Raw genomic sequence first — 27,088 nt, 5'->3', positions numbered from 1 at the left:
ATGTTGCCAGAGGGAGGGATGATGTCAGTTGTGAGGGAACTGAGTTTGAGCAGGGAAAACAATGGCTTCAGTGTCCCCAAAATGTCACTGGAGGAAGTTTCTGCACATCCAGTACTGGGAGTTGGAGCAGCCTGATAGTCACACAATCTAACTCTCATGGGTGATGGCGCTGAGATAGCACAAACAGCTCTTCAGCTCCATCGCAGCATTGCTGGTGTCAGCAGTCAGATATTCCCACAAATTATTCAATCAAAGTTGTTCTGTTCAGATATGTTACTACAATGCTCTGTTGACTGGTTCCCATGCTCCAGCCTGCAGCAACTTCAATTTATGCACTCCTCGATCCAATCTCACATTAAATTGCATTTGACTATAACCCTTGCTGACTGGCTCCAAATCCCCCAACACCTCAAATTTAAAACTTCCATTCTTGTATTTAAACTTCTCTATGGCCTTGAGCCTCTGTTTCCATGAATTTTTCTCCAGCCCTAATACCCCACCAATTTTCTGTTCCTCATGTGCACCCCCCCCACCATCGCTTCACCTGGCCATTAGCACTTGTGCTCTCAGCTGCGAGGTTTAGCTAAACTCCTGCCCCTCCAGAACCACCTTTTAATCTTATTACCTGGCTCAGGTTTTAGGCTACTCTTTCCTAATTTCTCTGACTCGAAATCTGCTTTTTGCCATGTCTCAATGAAGCCCCTTTGGATGTTTTACTGTACTAAACTCACCCCAGAAATGCAAGTTGTGTTGATCTTGCTTTTTCTATTGTTGACACAGAATAGCGGAAAACTTTTCAGACATTTTATGCCAAAAAAGCATCAAATAAAATCATATTTTCTCTTTTTACAAATAAACAGAAACCCATCCAGATCCAGGAATGACGTACACTTACACCCCAAGACACAAGATTGTTCTGGACAACATTCGCCGAAGGGAACCATTGATGAAGGATTACTGGATCAGTCCGTACAAACTGTATGCAGCAGATACACCTGATAGATCCTCCAGAAGCCATTACCTGAGATTACCCAGATACAGCAATCATTTGGAGTTTGAATCTTGCACATACCCTAGCTACTTTGACTATAAACAGAGAATGCTGTGAGTACTCATTTCAATTTGAAATAATAATAAAACATTTAGAAAACAATGAATTTCTCTCTCTCTCTCTGACCAGCTACCTATCATGAGAACAATGCAATGACAAGTTGCTGCTTTTCTCTAAGCTGTTGTGGCTGTTAATAATGTACAGAGGCAGGGCTAAGTGACAGCAGAAATGCAATACATCTAACTAGTGAACCATTTGAATTTAATATCCAGTATCTGATACCTGGGTGCTGTGTGTATTTGGGTTGGTATCATTAACCTGTGGGGGTTTGCCACCACCTCTGACCCTGTCAGTGAATTCTTCAATCACATTGTTAACTTCTCCAGTTCACCTTCCAAAGAAATTACCTTTACCTTTGACATTATAACTATATTTTGCCAGAACAATTATCTTGGCTTGTTAATAATTATTCCGATAATGGTTTTCTTTCACTAATGTTTTCTCTCTCTGTTTTTCTCATTTCTCTTTATTCTCCCACTTGGGCTACATGGATACTGGTGGCTCTTTAATGCTTAAGTCTGCCAGTTGGTCTTGGAAGATTATTTTTATCGAAGTATATTAATTCCCAGGATGAAGGTGACATTGTAAAGGCCACATTTATTGGCCATCTGAAGGGTATTGAGAGCTGGCATGTAGTGTTGGACTGTAGACCTGGCCAGGTAAAAGTAGTAGGTTATGCTCCCTTGAGGATATTAGTGAATTTGCTGTTATTATGGAAATGTTTAATAAAGGCTGAATTCTTAGTTAGCACTTGATTCAGGGGGTCTTACTGTTCAAGGTTTCTTTCCCAACAACCTTCTCATGTTCACATCCAGACTAACAGTTTCTACAAACAGAACCAGTCCTTTGTGAACTGAAAGCTGATGAAGGAATTAGATTCTGCCTTGTTGGATAAGGTATTTGTGATTGATAGGAATGGGAGAACTTGGTGACATTGCATTCAACTATATTAACAAATATTTAGGTTCGATGTTGGGAATTATTTAGCTTCACACAGAGGCACAGCCTCCTGGAACAAAATGTTGAAACTTATAGTGAGTTTGGATTTCCTTAAGCAATGCAAATGGTTCCTGGACAAGATCTTGAGAGAGGAAGACATGGGATGTAGGGACGAAGTGGGATAGGATTAGGGCATGGAGAAAGCTGAAGATGCTGAAAGTTTTCCTATTTTGTAGAGGTGCCTTCATAATTGAAGGTCAAACAATTTGAGTGCAGCTCTCAACTAATCAAAATGTTAACATTTTACACATTAGCCAACAATGAAGAGGAAAGAATGACTGGAGATAGTGATTCTGGGTTTAACACTAGACCAGTTCTATACTTCTGTATGTCTCATTGCACCTGAAGGAACTGATACCATTCGATCAAATAGTCTTTCCTATTTGTGAATCAGGTAGAGGTGATTTTAAACCTACCTGACTGGCAAAAACTGGATGGGTAGCTAGTTAAAGCCACCAGGATCCCACAGTTTCCCATTTTAATCTGCTTTGCTGAGCAAGTAGCACAAGTCCATTAGAAAAAGAAAGATTGCTTACATAGTAATTGCTGGACTATAAATGATAATGTTTATAGCATCAGTTTACACATAGACACTGATGACACTCAGTTCTATCTCACAACTACCTCTCTCAACCTTTCCACTGCCTCTAGATTGTCACGCTGCGTATCTGACACCAAGTCTGGATGAGCAAACATTTCCTCCAAATAAATATTGGGAAGACTGAAGCCATTTTCCTTTGGCTCCTGCCCCAAACTCTGTTCCCTACAGACACTAAACCTCCCCGTGGCAACAGCCTGATACTCAGCCAGACTGTTCACAACCTTGGTGTCATATTCGGCCTCAAAGGGAGCTTCCAGACACATTTCCACTCCATAATTTCGACCCGTCTATTGCCACCTCCCTGACAGCATCAGATCCCACCCCAAGTTCAGTCACATCTGCTGCTGAAATTCTCATCCATGCCCTTGTTACTTCCGGATTTGGCTATTCCATTGCCAATTCAGGTTGGCCCCCCCCCAGCGTTCCACCCTCCGTAAACTTGCCATCATCCAAAACTCTGCTGCTTGTGAGCTAACTCACACAAAGTCCTCTTCACCCATTACTCCTGTTCTCTGACTGCATAGATAGTGTAGGTAAAGCTGCATACATTAGAAAGATAGATTTATTCAAGGGATACTGGCAGGTTCCCCTGACTGCCCGCACAAAGGAAATCTCCACCTTCGTAACTCCGGATGGGTTATACCAGGGATGAGTCATGCCATTCAGACTCCGAAATGCCCCAACCACCTTTCAAAGGCAGATGAACCAGGTAGTGGCGGCTTATCCAATTGCGTAGTGTACCTAGACGACCTCCTAGTGCACAGCGACAACTGGGAATCTCACTTAGAGTAACTGGAAGTCCTCTTCCAGAAAGTACAGTCAGACTGACCTAGTGGGCAATCTTGCAAAGAGTGAGTTTGCTAAGGCTCAAGTGATCCACCTAGGACACGTAGCGGGTCAAGGCCAAGTGCTGCCCAGGGCTGTGCAGTAGCACAGTTCCCCATTCCCACAACGAAACGAGAAATCATGAGGTTCTTGGGGATGTAGCCACCCCCACTGGCAGACCTACTACAGAGAAAAGCAAAGGTAGAATAGACTGAGAAATGCCAGACAGTTTCAAAAAGCTGAAAGCCATTTTAATAGGTGAGCCTGTGCTTGCAGCTCCAAACTTTAACCAAACATTTAAAGTAGCCATCGATGCGAGTGACATTGGGATAGGGGCTGTCCTCCTCCAGGAAGACGAATCAGGGATAGAGAGACCAATCAGGTACTTCTTCAAAAAACTAAACAAACCTCAGAAACGGTTCTCCACAGTCGAGAAGGAAACCTTCGGTTTATTAGTGACTCTCAGGCACTTTGGGTGTAAATCCAAAATGGATGCAGAGAGGCCACAGTCTATCCTGACCATAATCCTTCACTCTCTGTGGAAAAGTTTAAGATACAGAATGCTAGGTTATTCTGTTGGAGTTTGTTTCTCCAACCATACCACCTAAAAAAATCACCCACATTGCCGGGAAATCAAAAGTGATTGCAAACACCCTGTCCAGACCCAGTTAGAATTGAAAAGATAATATTGACCAAGGCTAGAAGAATGAATGTTTGAGTGAGTGTGTTTGTTGTTTTATATTTAACTTTTTTCTCCTTTTGTACTGAAAGGAGAATGAATCTCAATTCATTCATCTCCTGGGGAAGTGGCATGACCACGGATCCGATCCCCGAATTATTTATGGACATATTGAACTTTTAAGTAAGATGTGTGTTTTTTAAAAAAGGACATACAAACAAAAGCTGGCTGAGACTGTAAAGTCACCACTTGCTGGAAAACTCCTATGTGGATTACTTGACCAGCTAGTTCAGAGAGAACGGAATGTTGCACCTAAAAGATGTAAAACAGCCTTCTTCATATAGAGGCAAGGAAAAGATTGTTACGAAAGTATAATAATTTTCATAATACTTTTCTGGTTTATTGTAAATTAGGTTTGTGGGTGTGAGTATAGTTGGGTCTGTCTGTGTGATTAAGTTATATTTGGAGTCAGGGAGACGGCAAGCTTGGGATTATCAAAAGAAGCTAGGTGTAGAAATATACTTGAAATGCTAATGAGTAAACATGGATGCTGGCTTAGCATGTAATGTGTGAAGGGAAGCTGTATTTTTAGGTAAGTGAAGGGATTGTTTGGATTTCAAATGATGTTAGCCTGTTTACAACTAGTCAGATAAGCAAGGCTAAGGAGTGTGTTTATTTTTCCCAAAGGTTACTGACAATATTGGCAACGTGAAAGTTTTTATATTATAAGAAAGATGCAGTTTCAAAGACATATGGAACCATTGAATTTGCATATTAAAGAGAGAGAAACATATATAAAGAAGAATGAAAGGCTATGTGAGGAGAGGGCAATTTAAGATCTAACAGGAGTATATTAGTGTATTTAAGACCGAGATAGATAGGTTCTTGATTGGTAAGGGGATCAAAGGTTACGGGGGAAGGCAAGAGAATGAGGTTGAGAAACTTATCAGCCATGATTGAATAGCGGAGCAGACTCAATGGCCCGAATGGCCTAATTTTTGCTCCTATGTCTTATGGTCTTATGGTCTCATATGAAACAGCTTTCAAGCAGCCGCCAGCCATTAGTGCATAATTCTGCTATGTAAAGTAACTGAAGTTGGGGAAAGCCATTTGGAATTCCACTGTCAAGCCGTACTGTGTTAACTTGCTGGTTTTGTCTTAAATCTAAAATCTATTTTGGACTGTTGCCTTAAAGGGGGTGTGTAACCAGGAGTCAGGTAAATTAGGAATTTTAGGAGTTGTTCTGGCAGTAAGTAATTGTAGTCTTATGTATGTGCTTGAAATCGTGTATTTTGTTAATAAATATTTTAATTTAATTTTTTTAAATCTCTAAATGTCTTAGTCGACTCATTACTTCTGAATTCAGTACACACATCTTCTTGTAAAAGATACAAATTGCAAAATGGCTGTGATAGCATGGACACATTTCCCTTGTGGATTTGGTCCACCTGGCACACATCATCTGTCACGACATGACATAAAATATTATGCCAACTGAACTGTAATCTCCTGTGGTGGTGGAGATAATAGAAAACAATTACCAACTCAGCTGAAACCATTTCCTGTTGAGTTATATCCCAGACTGTGAACATGAACTGAGTTGAAAAGAAAACAAGTCTGGGTAAAAGATATGTTTGTTTTTTTTTCCCTTCCAGGCATACACAAGGAAAGTGGTTTAAAAAAGCCAACTGAAACCTTAGTTCTGTGTGCTATTCTGGTGTTCTGTTTTGGTGTGTGTGTGCTATGAAGTTCACAGCTAAAGTACACCAATTGAGCATCCCTGCACTTGCAGGTGAAAAAGTCCTCTCTCTCTGATTGCTGGAAGCAAGTCACAAGTTAGCAAAGACACAGTCAAAAAGGAAATAGGGCAACTCCTTTCAGCTACCTGCAGAACCAAGAGTCTGCAACCCAAATGCTCAACTGCCAAATTCAGCGCCTCTGGAATCACCCCAACTTAACGGCCGTAACTTTTCATCATCTACTCCTCACGGACCAGCCAAAGACTGATTCGTATATCTTTTTAACTTTTATTTTTGGCCTCAATTTCTCATTTCTAATCTGTGTGTATGTGTGTTACATTTTTATTATTTTTTTCTTGCATTTAGTAACTAATAATCTCACTCTTTCTTTGACTCAAGAAAGCCTGGTTAAATTGGCTCCTTTTCCTTTCAAAACATAAGTACATTTAGACTGGGAAAAGATATCCAGGAGGGAAGGGACCCTTTTTAAATTAACTTTGGTGTGACCAACCGAGGGAGTTGAATAAAGAAATGGAGCCAGTTCATCCCCCCCACATCCGGGAGCATAATGATTTGGGGGGACCTTGCCTGGGGACCAGTCATATCTCTTCCAGCCCCACAACTCCCGGAGATCTCCCTTCTTTAATTCCAGTCTCTTGAGCCTGCTGAATCTTAATCACTCTACCATTGGTGGCCAGTCCTTCAACTGCTTAGTCCTTAAACGTTTCTGCCTCTCATCCTCCCTGTCCTTCTTCTAATATAGGAATAGGATAATAGAATAATAAAATGAATAGAATAAAGTCTACCTCTTTGGTCAAGCTTTCAATCACTGGCCCTAATATCATCTTAATTGTGGCTTTATATCAAGTTTTGTTTTATAACACTCCTGTGAAGCACCTTGAGATGTTTTATTATATGAAATGTGCTGTTTGTTGTTTTTGGTAACTGTGAGTTACTGGTTTTATCACACTGATAAACATCATGCCCCCATCGTGCCCAGTATTAGAGACACCTCATCAGGAAAGTCGAAAGCAATTTCTGTTTTGTGAATTTGCGGGAGAGGTGAGACAATTCGACTCAATGGCCTGGAAGGCCCATTAGTCTCTTCTACACTAGAATACCAACCAGATGCTACTGGGATGCAAGTCCCTGTGATGAAGCCAAAGTATCTTTGCTGCTGTGTTTTGCAGAATGCACAACTTCAATGACATTGTCAGGAATATTCAATTCTTATTTTGTTCAAAACCATGAAATTTGTGTATTTCAGTATTTATTTATTCTAAAATCAGAATTGTAGAGGTGTATAGTTAACAATGATTGGTGTTAACATTCAGGAAACCATCTGGATCTTGTTTCCACTGGCTCATATGTTGAGCAGAATTTAATGCCATCCCCCAGGGTGAGTTTGGTGCCAGGGGTGGAGTTAATCAGGTGGCAGGTGGGGACTCTGCTGACTTCCTGCCTCTACCCCAAGCGAGTGTATGGCGGGAAAACCCGTGTATGGCCACTTAAGGGTCTCATCCTGCCATCCCTGGTATTAACCCAATGGCAGGTGGAGGACATGCCATGTGGGAAGCCTGAGCAGAAACCCTGTCAAGGCACTTGCTGGGTCCCGGGGAGAGGGTCCCTCATGGTCAGGCACTCAGTACCTGATTGAGGGACCTGGCATCAGGAAGGGGGGAGTGCCTGATGACAGCCAATCCCCTGCCCTTGCTGCTGACCACCCTCCCCACTTCCTTTGCAACCCCCACCCTGTGACTACCCCCTCCTGCCATCACTCGCTCGTGCCCGGGGCCATGGAAATCTCCTGATTGACCGGCAGCTCACGTAGGGTGGGACTTAATGGCACTTAACACAGTGGCCTTCCCAAAGAGAGGTGAGGTGGGCCCTCTCTGGCTCTCGAGCCAGCAGGTGAGGCCCCCATTGCCTCTCAGCTGCCCATTGTTTCTGACCTGTAATCACCACCATCCCAATGATTAAATAATCATCCTGATAATAAACCTCTAGATCAATTCCATACTCAAAGTAGGAAACAGTTTCCAGATGATAAACTAATAACCCTGCCCCATATATGTTATCCCATTTCAGAGCCATTATTATTGATTAATTAGCAGTAATAAGGTTTTATAAACCAATTTGTTCATCTTTTCCCCTCTCATAAAGGCAGGGTCTTCTGCTAGTCTGGTGTTATTTAGCCCCTCACCCAGTGACCTTAGGTGAATGTTTATAGCCTATTCTATAAAGGGCGGATGTTACCACTGGGTCTCCTCCTGCATTTCCCCAACAGACAGATAAGTGCTTCCAGTGGCTGACAATCAATAATAACAAGAGCAGGAATCTTAGTCACGATTTCCTTCCTTAGTTCTTGGGGAGTGTCAACTGGAGTGTACCTTGTCATCAGCCTGCCCATGACCCACCAACTCAACTCAGAACAGGAATGGAGTCTGGATCTTTCAGTCTGTACAAGCATCATGAGCCAGTTGGGTAAATAGATAAAACATTTTATGAGATAACTGAACCTTTTCTGCCTTTCTCTGTACATATTAGTTACTTTCTGTGTTGATGCCTTTGCATTGTCAATCCTGGAAAAAAATACAAAATTCCAAAATATATTTACTCCAAGGAATTAAATATTCACTTGAACATTTCTTGCACAATCCAAAGAACATTTCCAACAGAAGATCAGTTTTTAAAATCTTTCTTTTTTTTATTCATTCATGGGATGTGGGCATCACTGGCTGGGCCAGCATTTATTGCCCATCCCTAGTTGCCCTTGAGAAGGTGGTGGTGAGCAGCCTTCTTGAACCGCTGCAGTCCCTGTGGTGTGGGTAAGCCCACAGTGCTGTTAGGGAGGGAGTTCCAGGATTTTGACCCAGCGACAGTGAAAGAACGGTGATATATTTCCAAGTCGGGATGGTGAGTGGCTTGGAGGGGAAACTCCAGCTGGTAATGTTCCCATTGATCTGCTGCCCTTGCCATTCCAGATGGTAGAGGTCATCAACAATGTCAATATTTATTAAGGAGAGCCTTGAGATCAGGATTAATGAATCTGTGCTCATCACTATAATCCTATTATTTATTTCAGAATTCAGTATCCCATGTTGAAAAGAACATGGCGTATTAATCTGGGGAGCATTATTCTGGATACCTTCCGGCGAAGCCGCTTTGGTCTGCAGGATTACTGGTCCAGTCCGCAGAGAGCCTATCATATTGGGTCTGCCTCAAGGAACTCCAGGAGGCATCTACTGGTTTTACCAGGAAACACTGGCATCTCCGATGTGGACTCCACTATCAAACCAGGCTACTTCCATTATAAAAACAAATTGGTGTAAGTATTGAAGTAAAGCTACTCAGCAAGTCGGAAGCAAGTATGCGAAGATAGGTTATGCTTACATAATATATGCACTGGCTGAGGAATAAAACTACATACTTAAACAAGGAACAGCATATTTTTAACCTGTCTGTCTGGATCTAATGTTTTATGTGTTAAGTTCTATTTCGCATTCCCAAAGATTGTAAGTTGTGAATGCTATATAAAATCTAATGTGCTGAATTTAACTTTGCAGCATTACCTTAATATAAGTGGATTTAAAACTCTGTTCTAGGATATGTAAAAAATGAGACAATCACTAATTTTATTTTATTGGAGATATACCTATTGTAATCTTGAAGTTGGGGCCAACTTTCATTTCACTACCATCCCATGGACAAAAATTTCAACCTTTGGTAGGCTTTGTCCCAATCCGAATGTCGGCCTGTCAGGCAGCCAGTACTCCCAACCCTGCAGGCAGGAGCTTCACTCATATATTTAAGCAGGTATTAAATGAGTTAGGTGCAGGTGCAATTTTGATGTCCAGAAGCATTGTTACTGATGCTCCCACAGTCTGCCAGTAAACCACGACAGCACAGCTTGGGAGGCAGTCATTTGTAATGTTCTTTATAAGAAATCATAAGAAGCTGTCAGACAAAACGGAAAGGAGATCTGGCAGTAACATTTCTTCGTATTTGGAAGAATTTGAAGCTTGGTAGCACAGAACTTGGGTATTGCTGCACAAAGAGACATTGCAAGCCTGACTGACAATTTTAAATTGGTTGTCAGTTTAATTCTTAGCACACTGAGGATCATTTAGCAAATGTTGTCCAATCGCAGAATCACATCTAATGTTGGAGACTGCGTTTTGAGTTTTGCAAGCACAGGCTGGTTGGGTACGGTCTGTATACTGCCCGTTGTGAGCAGCGACTAGGATATGCTGTTTGATACGATCTGCCAGTCTTTAGGATGTACGACCTACATACCCAGCATCACACAGGCACTGAAAGGACAAGGTATCTCAAACATTTGAGCAACAGGTGAAGCTATCTGTTTCACACTGCTGCTATGCAGTAGCAACACAAGTGGATATTCGTCACTGACAGGATGCTGCTGTCAAGCCAAAAAAGACGTTCTGCCTATCACACAAATGAGCAACATGGTGTGTGAATTTCAGTGCCAGTGCCACCAATGGTGCATTCACCATGACAACGCCACTTGCCAACCAATCAGCACTCTCTTCACATACAATATGAATTGTTGTTTTCCCCTTCCATTGGTATTCTCATGAGCGTCCTGGTGAGTGCAAGACAAAAAGCTTCAACATGTCTCTTTTTTCAGCAATGCTCAAGAATTTGAAGCTTTGAAGACTTCTTTTAAGTTAATTTCTTGTTGCTCTTTACATGTTCCTGCCATTTAAATCTGCTGCTTTATTGACTGACACCACCACCTCAATCTTCTCAGCCCTTCCTTTCAAAGTACTGCTGTGGGACCAAATCAGCCTATAGTGTATCAAAAGTTCCACCCTCCCAAATGGTGGTTGGCTAATAAGTAGTTCAATTGGCACTGGCACTTTGAGTTTTCTATTTAAATGTAGCCTGGGCACAGAATTTCATTTGGTCTTCCACCAGGCATTATTGAACAGGCAGGGAGCTCAATACACCTACTGCCTACCTGACTGACATTAGAGGGTAAAATGGCCCCAGAGAGTAACAATTAATCTATTTATGCTTCACTACCCCAGTGACCAGTTCATGGCCCAAATGTGGGAACAATTCTTTTTCCTTTTCATTTTTCAATGTCCGTCTCTGTTCCTCTCTGGAAGATGCCAATTCCTTGTTGGCGTGCGAGTCCCCAAGAGAAAACTTACTCTTCCATCCAGTTCTGTCTTCACCTAAAGAGGATAAATTCCCAGGTTCAGCAGGGACCTAACTACCTGATCAGGAGCGGTAACTGGCACTGCTTTTCTCCCTTAGTCCACATGCCCCAAGGGGTTACAGTGCCTGTAATTGCGCTCTGCTGGAAGATTGCACTATTTGGTGGATTGGGGCCACTTGAACTGATGAAAATAAATGTGCACCTTGCTACAAAGGCAAACAGACAAAGGCCACAAAATTCCAATTGGATCCCAACACTGTAAAAGCTGGAAGAACGGACATGCAGGGCAAATACACAATAAAGGAAAATAATCAAGTCTAAACCAAATAAAGTTAAGAATACCCTATTAATAAACTCCAGCTTCAGACAAGTACACAACACATTGAAATAATTCTCACCAAGACCAGCAATAGTTAAGAGTCACTCAAGAGTGTTAAAGCATTGACAGTATTTTGCTGATATGCTTCTCTCTGCTTTGTTACTCATGTTACAGTAACAGGTTTACAGTCTTTCCTTGTACAAACCACATGCTACTTTTTAAGCTGCCTTTAAATTGTGCTGTTTAATTCTGCTTCCAGGTGCTCTGTATTCCTCTGACTCTGACATCTTGCACATCCCCTACTTCCATCACCCCAGTGTTGGTGGGCGTCTCCTCAACCACCCATAAAATCAGGGACGGGGGGAGAGTTGCAGAGAAACTTTTCACTCAGCAAGTTATGATCTGGAATGTACTGCCTGAAAAAGTGGTGGAAGCAGATTCAATAATAACTTTCAAAAGGGATTGGGAGAAGGAAATATTTTCAGGGGAGTGGGACTAATTGGTTAGCCCTTATAAAGAATTAACAATGAGCCAAATGGCCTCTTTCTGCGCTGTATCATTCTGTGATTCTCAGCCCTAAGCTCTGGAATTCTCTCTCTAAAATTCTTTGCATCTCTATTATCTTTAAAAAGTACACCTTTGACCAAGAAATAAAATCAGAAAGTGCCGGAAACACTCAGTAGGTCAGCAGGTGAGCATTTGTTGCGAGTGAAATAGAGTTAATGACCAGACTGAGCGGGAGCAGTCTGGAAGCTGCCCGCTGCCCGTGTCTGGCTCCGCTCCGTGGTTTCACGCGGGCTGGCCAATTAAGGCCCACCCTGCGTGGATCACGAGCAGCAGCGCTCAGCACCACCTGCGTGGGCGGGGGGCAGGAGGGAGAGCAGGTCGGGCGCACAGTTCACACATGCGCGCGAGAGAGCGTTTCAGTCTCCCTAAGCACGGAGCTGCCTCAGGGAGATTTTAGTGCTTTTTTAAAAAAATTAATAAATACAGTAAAAATGTTAAAAAGCATGTCCCCTTATGTGACTCTGTCACATGAGCTGGGACGTGTTTTTAATCTAAAAATAAAGTTTTTAGTTAATGTTTATTTGCTTTAGGAAACCTCATCCTGCTCGCCGAATGTAAAATTCTGCCCAATGTTTCAGCTCAGTGATTTTCATACTCTTTGACCAAGCTTTTGGTTACTTATTCTAATATCTCCTTCTTTGGTTCAGTGTCATTTTTTTGTCTGATAATGCACCAGTGAAGCATGTTGGGATTTTTGATTACATTAAGTGTGCTCTACAAACGCGAGTTGTTGTTGTCCATCAGCAGGCTCCCAGTTTTAACACTGTTAGCTCTGTCTCCCTCATCCTTATGAAAAATTGGATCTATGATTCTGCAGCTGCAATGCTGGGGTCACCAACACTCACAGGCACCAGAATCCAAATAAAACCTTTGCCAACATTAAAAGGAACTTCAATGATGTTGTGAATGCCTGTACTTTACAACAATATCGATGTATAATTCCAGGCATCACACATGAAATCTAATAGGGGAGGGTGAGAGAACCTGGCAATATAAGTTTCATTGTATTACAATAAGAATAGATTCAGAGAAGCAATTTTATTTTTACTTTATCCAGTTTTTTCCTCTCTTGTTGGAACACATGGACTCTGGTTGACGTACAATTTCATGAGCAGGAGCAACCCCTTGGTGCTTTGCTCTGGTAGAAGCTGTGAGATAGTGGTTATATTTCCAGCTGATTAATATCATTGTTTAACATTGAAGTCTTGATTTTTTGCTTAACTATCCCCTGGACTTGAGCGTGTGGCAGGCGCGGCTGTACAGACAGAGAGAGCGTTTCCAAAGCTAGGCAGCGAAACTCTGCCTGTGCAGATTTCTTGGTACATCATTTAATACTTTCTGGGCAGTGGATTTCTGTCAGTAACATATACCCGGCCATTGGCTGGGCAGGCAGCTCCTGCTCTCATTTGGTAAGCAAGACAAAATGCCAGATTTTGATTTTTCCCATTTTTAGTGTGAATATCGATATAAACCCACATCAGGATGATGGCATATTCATATCCTCTCTGCTCCCAGGCTGGAACTCGCCCCCATATTGGCGTTGGGCGTCATGGCAGGCATGAGCAGACAGTATGACGAGAAGGCCAAAAATGGGTTTTACACTGTTGTGAAACCAGTTTGCTATCACCCGCTCCAGCTGTCAATGCTGGGCTGCCTTTCCCAGCGCCAGATGTCAGGAACCTCATTTCAATGCATTTACATCTCATCATCTTGCCTGCCCATTGGTATCATCCCCTCACATCAAATTTACTGCCCACGTCGGCAGGAAAACACATCGGCCCAGACCATGTCCGGACAAGTGTGACGCGCAGAAGTTGGGACTTACTGTTAGGGCCTTGCTCAGATCGTGGACATCCGAGGAGCAGGAGATGCTGGAGCCCTACAGCTACCGGACCCTGGGGGAACACGTGCATCACACGCTGGGTGGATTCTCATGGATATGGCTCCACCACGAAGCAACTCACGGAAGGTGGGAGGTCTCTGTTGATGCCCCGGGTCTGCTTCGGAACATCATGGTCTTGGCCATGGGCTGCTACAGATGATCGGGGAGGGATGCGGGAGAGGAAGGTCCAGCTGTGGGTGGGAGAGGAAAGTGTATGGGGGTGGAGGGTGATGGTGGGAGAGGAAGGTCTAGGTTTGACTGGGAGAAGAAGGTGTGAATGTGTACCGGAGGAGGGTGAGGTTGGGAGGGGGGGGAAGCAAAGGTGTTGGTGGGGGTGGTGGTGGTGGTGGTAGTGAGATTGGTAGGGGTGGGGGGGGGCACTGGGGAGGAAGGTGTCGTGGGGCAGAATGTGGCAACTGGGCAGGTGGGTGAAACAGGGGAGGAAGGTGTAAGGGAAGGAGTTCAGAGGGGGGAAGGAGTCCGGGGATAAAGAAGGTGTTCAGAGAGGGGAAGGACTAAGGTGGTGGGGGGGTGGGGTGGGGGGGGTGGAAGTAAGGTTGGAGGAGGGGATCAGGGTGGAGGGGGGAGTAAGGCAATGGGATGTTCAGGAGAATGTGCAAGGAAGGCGTCTATGGAGTCAATGACTGCCATCCGGGGAGGGCGAAATAAAGGTGGGTGTGGTAGGAGGCAATGGTGAATATGAGAGGGGGAGAGGGAGCTGCAAGGGTGGGAGGGTAAGTGTGTGACAGTATTGGTAGAAGGGATGGTGAGGGTGGTTGATGGGGACTCGGAGGCAGACAAGAGCCCTGGGTGTAGGAAGGAGCAGGTCGGGGAGGACTTACCGTTAGGGCCTTGCTCAGATCGCGGACATCCGAGGAGCAGGAGATGCTGGAGTGTGGATAGGGGCGGGATTTTCGGGAAGATAGGGAACATGCACGTTCAACTGGACATCCTGCAAAGAAAAGGGTTCTTGAGCATTGCTAAGAAAAGAGACATGCTTAAGCTTTTCATCTTCCACTCATCAGGACACTCACAAGAATATCAATATAAGGAGCAAAACAACAATTTATTCTGTATGTGAAGAGAGTGCTGACTGGTTGGCAAGTGGCGTTGCCATGGAGAATGCATCACTGATGGTGAATGACAGCTAACGGATTTGGCACGTGTGGGTGGAGGTGGTGCCATGGACAGGATGAGGACACAATCTGCAGGGCAGATGAAGGTGTGAGTTAGAGAGGGACTGGTGATGTCTCTTGAACTGGCAGTGAGTGAGATCCCTGTGGATGTGCGATGGGTTTGTTAGAGTTTGAGTTGAGAGTGATGAGAAGAGTGACTTATCCTGGAGAAATGGAGGAGATCATTCATTCTCTTCCTGCACTGGGGGTCTGTCCTCTTATGCAGGGCGTTGGCGCTGACCACTGCTGCCCCCGCCTCCCATGCTGGATTGGTGACCTTGTTTGCTGGTCTTTGCCCAGGGTGGGGGTAGAGGGCTTCACGGCGGGGCCTCCACTGCCTCCCGTAGGTGCTTGAGGGAGACATCGCTAAATTTGGAGGCAACCATAGCTTTGGCAGCCATTAGTGCCCAACAGCTTCCGATCCCTTGAAGAGCGCTAGCTCTGTGCAGGGATAGTCTTAAAATGTGGCGCCCGGGTTACTGAAGGCCTAAGGTGAGGGTGGGGAGGGTGAATCAGAGGCAGCCCTGCCAGCGACCCAGCGTGTTTCCCGGGAATGCATAATTATTGAGGCGGGAGGCGCCGGGAATGGAACAATACAACATGAAAACCTTCCATTGCAGCCAGTGGGTAAAACTTCCTTTTTCCCAACCACTACCGCACTTTGTGCAAATCTGGGATGATTCTGCCCCCAGTGTTGACTATACCTCATTCTTCACCTGACAGTACGTTCCTGGAAGCGATAAGCCCCTCTCCCTGGTTTGACACTATTAAAACCAAATGGCACTTAGAAACCTGCCGGAATGATTTCCCATTCAGTAATCACCAACTTTGGTTCATCTTTTTTCTGCAATGTCAATGTTGCCGAAGTCGGGTTACTTCAGAATGGGACGGTATTCTTTGGCAAAATCCCAAGTTCCACACATATCCAATCTCCTGCATGTTATTCCAGGTGTAAAAGGAAGATGGGAGAGTTGGCACTGTGTATAAGCTAATCAATATTAATTAAAAAACAGGATGTTTGTTGGTTAAGGCTGTGAGCAATGAGCGACCGCAATGTCAAAAAACAGATACAACTGGTCAGGGAAAAGCTGCTTCCTGATCCCAGCAGCAGATCCATAAGTCACAATCCCACGGGAATGTGCTAAAGACAAAGTAACCTCTGTTCTAAAAAACATGGCATTGGATCAGATTATGCTGTCACATGATCCACACAACCCCCTTGAACCCATGTCAGAGTACTCAATCAGACTGCTTCCTTGGCAAATGCTAATTGTCAGTTTATCATACTTCCTCCAGAATCCTGGAGTATCAGATTCTTTGATAGAATTTAAAGCCCGTTTGTTCGAGTGCTACCAGAGTCATGTGATTAATGTGTAACTTTCTCAGGAATCTGGCACACAATCTGGAAAACAGCTGTTTCCCCACAGCGCAATGCGCTACAACACATAAACTGTTTACATTTGGGTAACTGTTAGAAAGAATCAGACTTCATTGCAATGAGAGGCAGCTACTTGTCTCAACTGGCTACAGGTGCTGAAATTTATTACAAGAAGTTACATTGAAAGAGAATTCTTAGTGGAGCAAAACATCCCAGAGCATTTCAGTTGGCCATCAGAATGAAGGAGGAGTAAGATAGGTGTGGAGTAGAGGGACAGAGGTAGGCTTTAAAGAGGCTTTGGAAGATGAGAAGAAATAAGAGAGGATTTGCAGAGAGTTTTGTAGAGTCTGGGAGAAGAATATTTGAAGGATCTGCCATGGATGATAAGAGGAACGAGGAAATACACCGTGTTGGGGATTTGGAGGATGTGAATAGGAATATGGAGCTAGAGGGTGTGGTCAGAATGGGAGAAGTGAGAAGATAGAGGAGAACAAAGATCCTGCAGTTGGTGCAATAGGACAGGGGAAAGAGCTGAGCTGGAACTTGTGCAGGATAAGGTGTAGATGTCAGAATACTGGATGGCTTGGAGATCACCATGTGGATCTTAATAAAGCCAGTCCAGAAGACACTGAAAGGTATGAGTGAAGGTTTCACCGTTGGGATGGGTAAGGATGGCAATGTGAGGGGTGTGAAATTCAGCTCAGGCTTCGGCAACACACAAAATGAATAAACTTAATTGGACAGACAGGAAAAGAGGATGCAATGCTGGACTAAAGAATAACATTTCTTGCAGGGACAAAGCAAGATGGCTTCAGTTGCTAAAGTTGAGCTACATAGAATTCTAGCTCACCCACAACTTGGTATCAGACAAGTTGTCAGATAAGACAGCAGCTAGAGATCACTAGCGTCCATAAGGCTGGCCTCATTTTACAGTGACAATAGAGGTGAAATTCCACCTTAGTGGAATGGTGGGAGGTCGGTCAGCCTTAATACACCCTCTCCAATGTTCCCATCTGAAGTCAGTGAATATCAATGGTGAAATCAGCAAATCAATCAGTTTGGTGCCTACACTGAGGCTGGAGTTTTCAGGCCCTGTTGGTGTTGGGCATCATGGCTGGTGGCAGGGGGGAGGATCAACATGGCGAGAGGGCCAAAATTCGGTTTTACATCGTGGAACCAGTTTGTGATCATCCGCTCCACCCGTCAATAGCGGGACCACGTTTCCCACTGCCAGATGTCGGGAACATCGTTTTAATATATTTGCATCTAATTCTAAGTCCAGCTCATCGGAATCACCCCCACCCCCCGACACTGGGTGATCCGGGTATGTTGGGGTGATTGCACACCAACGTGATTCACAGCAGCAGTTAAATGGCCTGCACCTGGCCAGCTGCTCCTCGAGGGGAACTCGGAGGTGAGTGCACGCTAACGTTGTGCAGCGCTCGCAAGGGTCACCTGCTTGACTTCAAGGGAGAGGCACTGCGCATTCAGGCGAGGCACAGGCAAGTCGCCTTTTCCTGGCTGGTTGACAGTGTGGTGCGGGGATAAAGGCTGCCCTGTGGTTGGGCAGAGCCTGATGGCAATGCACAAGCACATGCGAGGTGGGGGTGGGGGTGGGGGTGGGGGTGGGGGTGGGGGTGGGGGTGGGGGAGGGAAGCAGCCGCGCATTAGGGACACCTTGTATAAAGTGACTGTTCCTCCACAGCTGAGTCAGTTCAGGCACAGCCACATTGACATGCACAGAGTCGGGTCTCCAGCTCACCTGTCCACTCAAATAACATAGAGGCCTGAAACTGCCACCAAATGCTCCAGAGCTTTTCACCCTCAGGCACAGACTGCAAACTAATGAGCATTTTATTGGACTGCAGAACAGCTGGACGACGGGGCACGTTGTACAATCTCCTTGCTAAAGCTGCCAGGGAGCAGTCACTGGTGAAGAGGCTCACAGCTCCTTACAATGTCAGCATCCCGGTCTGGACCAGTCTCCTCCACGGTTCAAGTTAACAGTGCAGCCTCACAGTGTGGGTTAGGAGAATGCCTGTGCCTGAGCTGAGAGCACAGCATGTAGTCCAGTGGGCAAAGCTGCTGAAAGCCAAGTGGAGTGGGGCAGAGGAAGGTGGAATTTTGGGCAGCCATGCAGCGCAATAAACTCTGGCCATCCAAGTGGTGGCCAACACTCTCCTGAATGTGTTAAGGCGCCTACAGACGTAACCAAGCGAGATACTTAGTACACCCAAGCTAACCCAATCGTCTCTTTCTTTCATCCTGCAGGAGGAGTACATCAGGAGCTTGGAGCCTGGTGACCTCGCTCTGTGCCTCATGGTTCACAGAGAGCAGGGATGAAGGAGAAGAGAGCGACGGAGGTGCCTGGCTGGGCAGAGGGAGGAGCAGCACCCTCAGGAAGAAGGGGCATATGAGGCCCCTGCACACATTGCTGAAGACTCACATTGAGCCGTCACTGGCCGGCGCCTAGCTAGACCCAGGGCCTACAGACAGTGCTTGTCGTTCATGCAGATGGCCAAGAACCAGTGTCGCCAAGACTGCGCATGTCCAAGGAACTGGTCGGTAATATATGCCACCTGCTGCAGGATTTGGCACCACGGGTACATGGAGGGTATGCACTGCCAGTGGCCATAACATTTCTACACCAGTGGCTTCTTTTCGGGCTCCACAAATGATCTCTGTGGGATCTCACAGGTCTCCACACACAAGTGCATCCAGGAGGTCACAGACGCCGTATCCGTGAAGGGACACAACTTTGTGCATTTTGCCCAGGATCAGGAAAGCCAGGAAGCAAGAGCGCTGGGATTTGCGAAGATCTCGGGTTTCCCACAGGTGCAGGGTGCACTCACATGGTCCATAGATCTCAGCAGCAACAAGCGGTCAACTAAGTCACTCGCTGAATGTGCAGCTGGTGTGCGACCACCACAAATGCATCCTACAAACCTCCACACGATTCCCAGGGACCGTCCATGACTCCTACATTCTCAGCAGGTCTCAGATCCCTGATGTCTTCCAGGGTCCACAGAAGCTGCAGGGTTGGCTCCTCGGGGACAAGGGCCACCCACAGAGGCCGTGGCTGATGACACCCGTGCGGCGGCCTCAGACTGCAGCAGAGTGACGCTATAATGAGGCTCATGCTGAAACTCGCTACTTGGTAGAGCAGACCATCGGGATGCTGAAGATGAGGTTCCGGTGCCTGGACCGGTCTGGTGGAGCCCTGCAATACAGTCCACAGAGGGTGTCACACATCGTCATTGTCTGCTGCACCCTTTACAACCTGGCACTGCAATGGGGAGAGGAACTGGCTGAGGAGATGGAGGAGCTGCATGTCTCCTCCGATGAGGAGGATGTCAATGGGGATGAGGGTGATGAGGTCCTCGAAGGCGAGGATTTTTAAAAATTCATTTACGGGATGTGGGTGTCGCTGGCTGGGCCAGCATTTATTGCCCATCCCTAATTGCCCTTGAGAAGCTGGTGGTGAGCTGCCTTCTTGAACAACTGCAGTCCATGTGGTGTAGGTACATCCACAGTGCTGTTAGGGAGGGAGTTCCAGGATTTTGACCCAGCAACAGTGAAGGAACGGCAATATATTTCCAAGTCAGGATGGTGAGTGACTTGGAAGGGAACTTCCAGGTGGTGGTGTTCCCATCTATCTGCTGCCCTTGTCCTTTCAGATGGTAGTGGTCATGGGTTTGGAAGGTGCTGTCGAAGGAGCCTTGGTGAATTCCTGCAGTGCATCTTGTAGATGGTACACACTGCTGCTACTGTGCATCAGTGGTGGATGGAGTGAATATTTGTGGATGCGGTGCCAGTCAAGTGGGCTGCTTTGTCCTGGATGGTGTCAAGCTTCTTGAGTGTTGTGGGAGCTGCACTCATCCAGGCAAGTGGGAAGTATTCTATCACACTCCTGACTTGTGCCTTGTAGATGGTGGACAGGCTTTGGGGAGTCAGGAGGTGAGTTACTCGCTGCAGGATTCCTAGTGTCTGACCTGCTCTTTTAGCCACAGTATTCATATGGCTAGTCCAGTTCGGTTTCTGGTCAATGGTAACCCCCAGGATGTTGATAGTGGGGGATTCAACGATGGTAATGCCATTGAATGTCAAGGGGCAATGGTTAGATTCTCTCTTGTTGGTGATGGTCATTGCCTGGCACTTGTGTGGCATGAATGTTACTTGCCACTTGTCAGTCCAAGCCTGGATATTGTCCAGGTCTTGCTGCCTTTGGACATAGATTGCTTAACGATGATGGCGATGAGGCCATCGCATTGTCCAGACGAGGCAGGTGTTCTCAGGAGGCCCCCATAGCCGCTAGATTTGGGGATGATGATGACATGCAGTGAGGACACTCCACAGATGCTCACACAGCCTCTGAGAATGTCTGACTCCTGTCTGCCTGAGGGCCGCTCGCTCGTGCTCTGTGAACAGGGTCACATCATGGAGACGCAGTGTGGAAGCTTTAACCTCTCCTGATCCTATGGAATCCTTTGTGAACTGACCCCTTCAGGACAACACTGTCACCGGACACAGATGCTGATGAGATGTGAGGGCAGCCACACCTCAAAGGTGCTGGGAGCACAGAGAGAGAATGATGAATCTCTGTGCCGCCGGCCCAGGACATTCTGGCAGCGATGATAAGCCCCATCGAGGTGTAGACATGACGATGTGTCGAGTGAGTGTGAAGGTGCACCATCAGTCTGCTGGGAAGGCTGCACAAAGCACAGGGAAGAGGCCCTGGACTCAGACACCTGCCTTTATCTTGTGCAGGGACCAAGCTTTCACTTCAGACCGACACAAACGCTGCTCATCAGAACAAGGAGCCATCGACAGGATGACATTGTTGGGAGTTTATTTACAATAATCAACATTATGTACAAGTGATTAACGCCCGTGCCCACGCATGAAACTACATTTTATTAACCTTCCTAAACCTGTCTTGGTGCTCCCCGGACATCCAGAGCGGAGTGGAGGCAGCCTGCTGACTGCTACACCCTGACTGTGATGACCTTGGCGGGCGTCCTCTGGAGGGCTGAGACCTGGAGGGCCCTGGCCTGCTTTCGGGGTCCTGCTGGGTGGCAGTGGCACCCCCCTCGGCCTGTGGAGCTGGGGTGACAGGAAGAGAGGATTCCGATGGGTCGGACACTCTCGGAGTCACCTGGGTGGATGGTCCTGCAGTGTGCACCTGCTGATCCTCCTCCCTCTGGGTGCCAGGGGTCCCTGGCTGACTCCTTGAGGAGAAGGGGTAGCTGGAGTGAGATCGAGCTACCCAGCACCCCTCTCACGTACACACTGTTGGAGGCCAACAATGGCGTCAGCGATTGGGTTCAGCCCACAGAGCAGTGCAGGAGCGATGACCTGGACTAAGGTCTCCATGGCGGCCGCTATCCTACCAGTGTTGACCTCAGTGTGTTGCAATACTGGCGCTATCAGCTCAGACTGAAGGCAGACAGACTCCTCCATCATGCCTTGCAATCTGAGGAGTGCAGCGGACATCCCTTCCTGATGTCGAGATAGATAGGTTCTTGATTGGTAAGGGGATCAAAGGTTATGGGGAGAAGGCGGGAGAATGGGGTTGAGAAACTTGTCAGCCATGATTGAATGGCAGAGCAGACACGATGGGCCAAATGGCCTAATTTCTGCTGCTATGTCTTATGGTCTTATGGTCTTATGTTCCCGAGCTTGTCTTTGCAACTCTAGCAACTGTGACATGACCGAGTCCAGAGGCTCCTTACCGGAGGAGATCATTCATCCTCCTGTGGCACTGGGTGGCTCTCCTGTTCTGCAGGGCGTTGGCACTGACCACCGCTGACCACCTCCTCCCATTGCCACTGACCACCTCCTCCCATGCTAGATCGCTTGTTGGTCTTCACTCAGAGCGAAGGTAGACAACATTACAGCAGGGCCTCCACTGTGTCCAGTAGGTGCCCGAGGGAGGTGTCGCTAAATTTGGGGGCAGCCTGGTTCCCCCCTTCGGCAGCCATGACTTTCCAGCAGCTCCCGATCCCTGAGAGAGAGAGCTCGCTCTGTGCAGGGGCGGCCTTTAAACATGGCGCCCGGGTTACTGAAGGCCTGAGGTGAGGGTGGGGAGGGTGGATCAGACGCGGCCCTGCCAGTGACCCGGTGTGTTTCCCGGGAATGCATAATTAATGAGGCGGGAGGCGCCGGGAATGGCACGACGTTGTGGGAAAAGCCGCAATTGTGGCCGACAGGTAAAACATCCATTTTCCTGCCCATTACCGCACTTAGTGCAAATCTGGGATGATTCCACCCAGAAGTTAAATTTCACCCCCAATATCACCATATCAGTGAAGAATAGGGGGACACCAAGGATGAAATCTTGGACCACATCAGTGATGACATTGCTGTGTGGACGAAGGAGATATTACAGAAGATATGTTGCCTGTCGTGAATCTGGTAGGAATTGAACTATATTAAAACAGCACCATAGAACTGAGGGACAGAGGAGAGCTAGTGAAGGTAGGCAGGGTGGCCAACTGTGTCAGAAGCCATCGTGTGATAAAATGTCAAAGTCACAGAGAATGTGATCAGGATAGTTTCAGTTCCATTTGCAGGATAGGAGCCAGGAGGGTAATTATGGACTAGTGGGCACAGTGTTGAATGGCAATATTATGTTCCAGAAATTAAGAAAGAGTAGCAATGAAATGGAGCAGCAATTGAAGAATACAAAAGAGCAGAAGAGTAGGACTTTTAAAAGGAAGGAGGGTCCAGCAGTTTTGAAAGGGGGGGAGAGCAGTACCTGAGGGAAGTGGGTAACTGAGAATTCTTGTGAGGATTGACTGGAGGAGGAGCAGTTGGGAGGTCAGGAGCTGATTTGAGAGAGGGCCAGCAAGAGGGGTTCTTCCTGTGGTGTCCTGCATCACCTGGGTGTGTGATAAGGAGAAAACATGGACAGCAAGGGATACTCCGCCACCGAAATCTCCTTCAATTTTCATCCATTTGTTTCAACTGGAAAATTGGGGAGGCTGTATTACTGATGTGATCCCCCCGTCTAAGTTCCCTCCATGAGTTTCCCCCAGGTGATCCAGTTACTCAGCCACGTTCACAGGCAAACCCACCCCATTTCTCCATAACAACTTTGTCCAGAGGAGAATTTTGTTAGGAACACCTGTGAAGGGCAAAATGATCACAAATTCACTATTTAACTTTGGTCTTAAGGCAACGAAACATGTTTTCAAACTTTATGTGACAAATCCAACATTGTAAAAGGTAAAACCTAGCTGCTCAGGGAGAGTGAATCCGGAATTGGAACTTCAGATGTGCCCTATTTGTGGTACTGTTGCTTTTGCCAAACCTTGTCTAAGTATAGAGGCAATATTGGCAGAGCTACAATCGGCAGCAGTCATTATGCACAGGCTTGTTGGACATAAAGCTATTACTACTGAATAGCCTTTGTTCAAACTCTCTCTCTTTATCACAGAATAGCAGCGCATCTTTTATAATTTTGTAACGTTTTGTGCAAGAAATTTGGGGTTTTGAAGAGATATTCTTGAGACATCGCAGATCTATTACAAATAAAATCACACTTATAAAAGAATTAGCTTTAACAACCTTACTATCGAAACATTGCACGATGAGTGAAACTGTCAAAACTGATTCGAGTAGCAACCAAAATGTCGTCAGTTTTTTTTGTTGTCTGGACACAATGTTCAGACAAGCCCCTTGCACTTGTCCAGTCCTGTTCTAGGACAATGATTGGTTAAATTCCAATGCCAAGTACACTTCTAACCGTCACCCCCTGCATACTCTCTCTGTCTCTCGCTCCACTCTCTCTCTCTCTTCCAGCAATGATCAGAACAATAAGAATCTTAGTAGAACGTCTCCTCTCCTGAGGTTCCCGACTGCTACCCAGTCAAATCAATCAGGCAGCGGTTGGAGGATTAAACCTGGAATGATACTGGTTGTAGTGCTGTATCACTCTGGACAATGCATTTACTGATTGGAGAAGATTCATGTGCAAAAATAGAATAGCATAAGCAGTTAAATGAATAACTACTTGAAAAGTAATGCAGGAAATGAGCTGAAACACTGATCTAAATTGTAACTAAATAGCATTGCGCAATTATGCTGAAGCTGTTTCCCTCATAAGTTAAGCTCCAAACTGTTTCTGTCTTCATTGATTACAGATAATTAAATGCTCGTAACAATACAGTCCTAAAGCAGTATCTACTGCTCACACAACACAAGATTCTTACAGCCCACCTTACACACTCAGAGCTGCATCATGTTCAACTTGGCTGTGATGATGGTATTCTTTGGCTTTCTACCAAAGCAATAAACCTTCGAACACTGACAAGTTCAGAAATGGGTGAAGACTTATACATAAATCTTTCCATTTATATTGCATTGTAAATGTTGTAGTTTAAGTGAGTAGCAGGAAGCCTCCAGGTTCTGTGCTGGTGTGAGTTGTAATTCGGCAAGTTCAGACATTCTCCCTGGACCTGATCCATACAGAGACCCCGAGTTTTACCCTCAAACCGAGAGAAGGGGGAATTTCCGAACCCATCTTTTAAAAATGGCCGCCCGCCGGGGCGGGGTGGGGGGGGGGGGTGGGGTTGGGGTTGGGGGTGGCGGCTGGATTGGAAGTTGGGCCCACCACACCCAGAATGAGCCAGAATGAGCCGGAATGAGTGCAGAGGCTCCCGGGTGCAGGGGCGGGCTGGGTGGGAGGCCTCCCTCTGTGCTCCAGCACTGTGTTAAAATAAATAATAAAATAATAAAACAGCCCTCACACCTCACACACTTCCCATGCTTCATCCATGCCAACCTATGCCACCTCATGCCTTCCACCCACTCCCCATGGCCCCTCATACCCAACATGCCACCCACCCACTCTACCTACCCCTTTGGCCCTTCATACTTCCTATGCCCCCCACATCTCCACAGCTCTTTATAACCCCTATGTCAACTTATGCCAACTCATGCCAATGCATGACCCCACCCACCACCCATTGCTCTTAACCCCCTCCATGCCAACTCACCAGTTTCCTTTGACAGCTTCTTGACAGATTTGACAGTTTGACAGTTCTTTGACAGTTCCTTGACAGCTTGACAGTTCCAATGAGTTTGTGTGTAAAATGTGCACAATCATGCTCACATTTAAAATTCCAAAGGATGACTAACCTCTCCCAAAGGTGCCCCAGGACCATATCCAATGGGGTACCTTGCCTCTGCAAAGGGGTAGCCTGTCTATTCAAACAAATCCACCAAGTTCAGACCTCTTCTTAACTGGTCTAATCTGCACACTCTGGGTTTCACACTCTTGACCTGCCAAAATCCCACTTCAATGAGGGCAGCTGGTGATTTAAATGACCAGCTGTCTCAGTAAACCGCGCATGTGCAAACCTCGACCTGACTCCACTCCCGACCCCACGGAAATAGAACTTAGAGTTTTCAGCTGATCCTGGGATTTTTGCCACAACAGCGAGTCTCTCCATCATGGTGAAAATCTGGGCCTGAATCTTTGATAATGCATCAATGCAGCCACCAAACCATATTATCATTATAACAGGAGATAGGCTGCTCTTCATTTCCAAAGGGTCTGGGGAGACCAGGAGATCATTATTGAAATTAATAAAATAATGCACTAACAAAATAATTACCCCTCAGATTAGGTAATTCAAATTTGGTCTGTGGTCAGGGACAGGAGGGTGTGACTGCAGGTGAGACAGGTATATGGACCCAAGGGGTAGCGCTCGAGGAGCCTCGGCCTCTGCAATTGTCCAACAGTTACAAGGTTCCTGCAAGCTGTGTGGATGAGACTGGGGACTGCAGGGAGGATGAACATACTGACCATGGCACCGTGGTACAGGGAGCCATTCAAGTGAGGGTAGGAAATAGGAACATAGTAGTGGTAGGGGACAGTATAATTAGGGGGATAGATACTGTTCTCTGCAGCTGTGAGCAGGGGTCCTGAAGGTTGTGTTGCCTGCCCGGTGCCAGGGTTAAAGACATCTCCTCAGGGCTGAAGAGGAACTTGGAGTGGGAGGGGAGGGATCCAGTTGTCGTCGTCCACGTTGGCACCAACAACATTGATAGGACTAGAAAGGAGGTTCTGCTGAAAGAATGTGAACAGTTAGGAGCTAAATTAAAAAGCAGAACCTCCAAGGTAATAATCTCAGGATTACTACCTGAGCCACGGGCAAACTGGCATGGGGTAAATAAAGTCAAGGAGTTAAATGCGTGGCTCAGAGATTGGTGTGGGAGGAATGGGTTTCAGTCCATGGGGCACTGGCACCAATACTGGGGTAGAAGGGAGTTGTTCCGGTGGGGCGGGCTTCACTTGAACCGTGCTGGGACCAGTGTCCTGGAGAATCAAATAATTAGGGCTGTAGAGAGAGCTTTAAACTAAATAGAGGGTGGGAGGGTTCTGGAGACGGGATACATAGGCTTACAAAGCAAAAAGGTTTAGCAGCCTTGCAGGGCAGCTATTTAGGTAATAATACCCAGAGTGTGACAGGAAGGGACAGAGTGTACAAACATTAAAAAAAAAGGCAGCAAATAGGATCAAATGTGGGGGGGGAAATGGTAAAAAGGCAAAATTAATGGATCTTTACTTAAATGCATGTAGATTTGGAACAAAATAAATGAATTAATGGCACAAATAG

At 46.1% G+C, this 27,088-nt stretch overlaps 1 protein-coding gene across 1 annotated transcript in view; it reads left to right on the top strand.

Annotated features, from left to right (window-relative positions):
* LOC144696151 (uncharacterized) overlaps positions 1 to 27,088 on the top strand; it is a 206,703-nt gene that overhangs the window by 12,664 nt on the left and 166,951 nt on the right. The window contains exons 2-3 of the mRNA XM_078567500.1: positions 861 to 1,104; positions 9,040 to 9,282. Coding sequence (XP_078423626.1) covers positions 881 to 1,104; positions 9,040 to 9,282 — 467 coding nt within the window. The 5' untranslated portion in view covers positions 861 to 880. The remainder of the gene's footprint in view (positions 1 to 860; positions 1,105 to 9,039; positions 9,283 to 27,088) is intronic.

The sequence above is a fragment of the Cetorhinus maximus genome, chromosome 21 (genome assembly GCF_964194155.1).
Source record: "Cetorhinus maximus chromosome 21, sCetMax3.hap1.1, whole genome shotgun sequence".
Classification (NCBI taxonomy): Eukaryota; Metazoa; Chordata; class Chondrichthyes; order Lamniformes; family Cetorhinidae; genus Cetorhinus; species Cetorhinus maximus.
The sequence above is the reverse complement of the archived record's forward strand: the minus strand, read 5'-3'. Positions and strand labels throughout refer to the sequence as shown.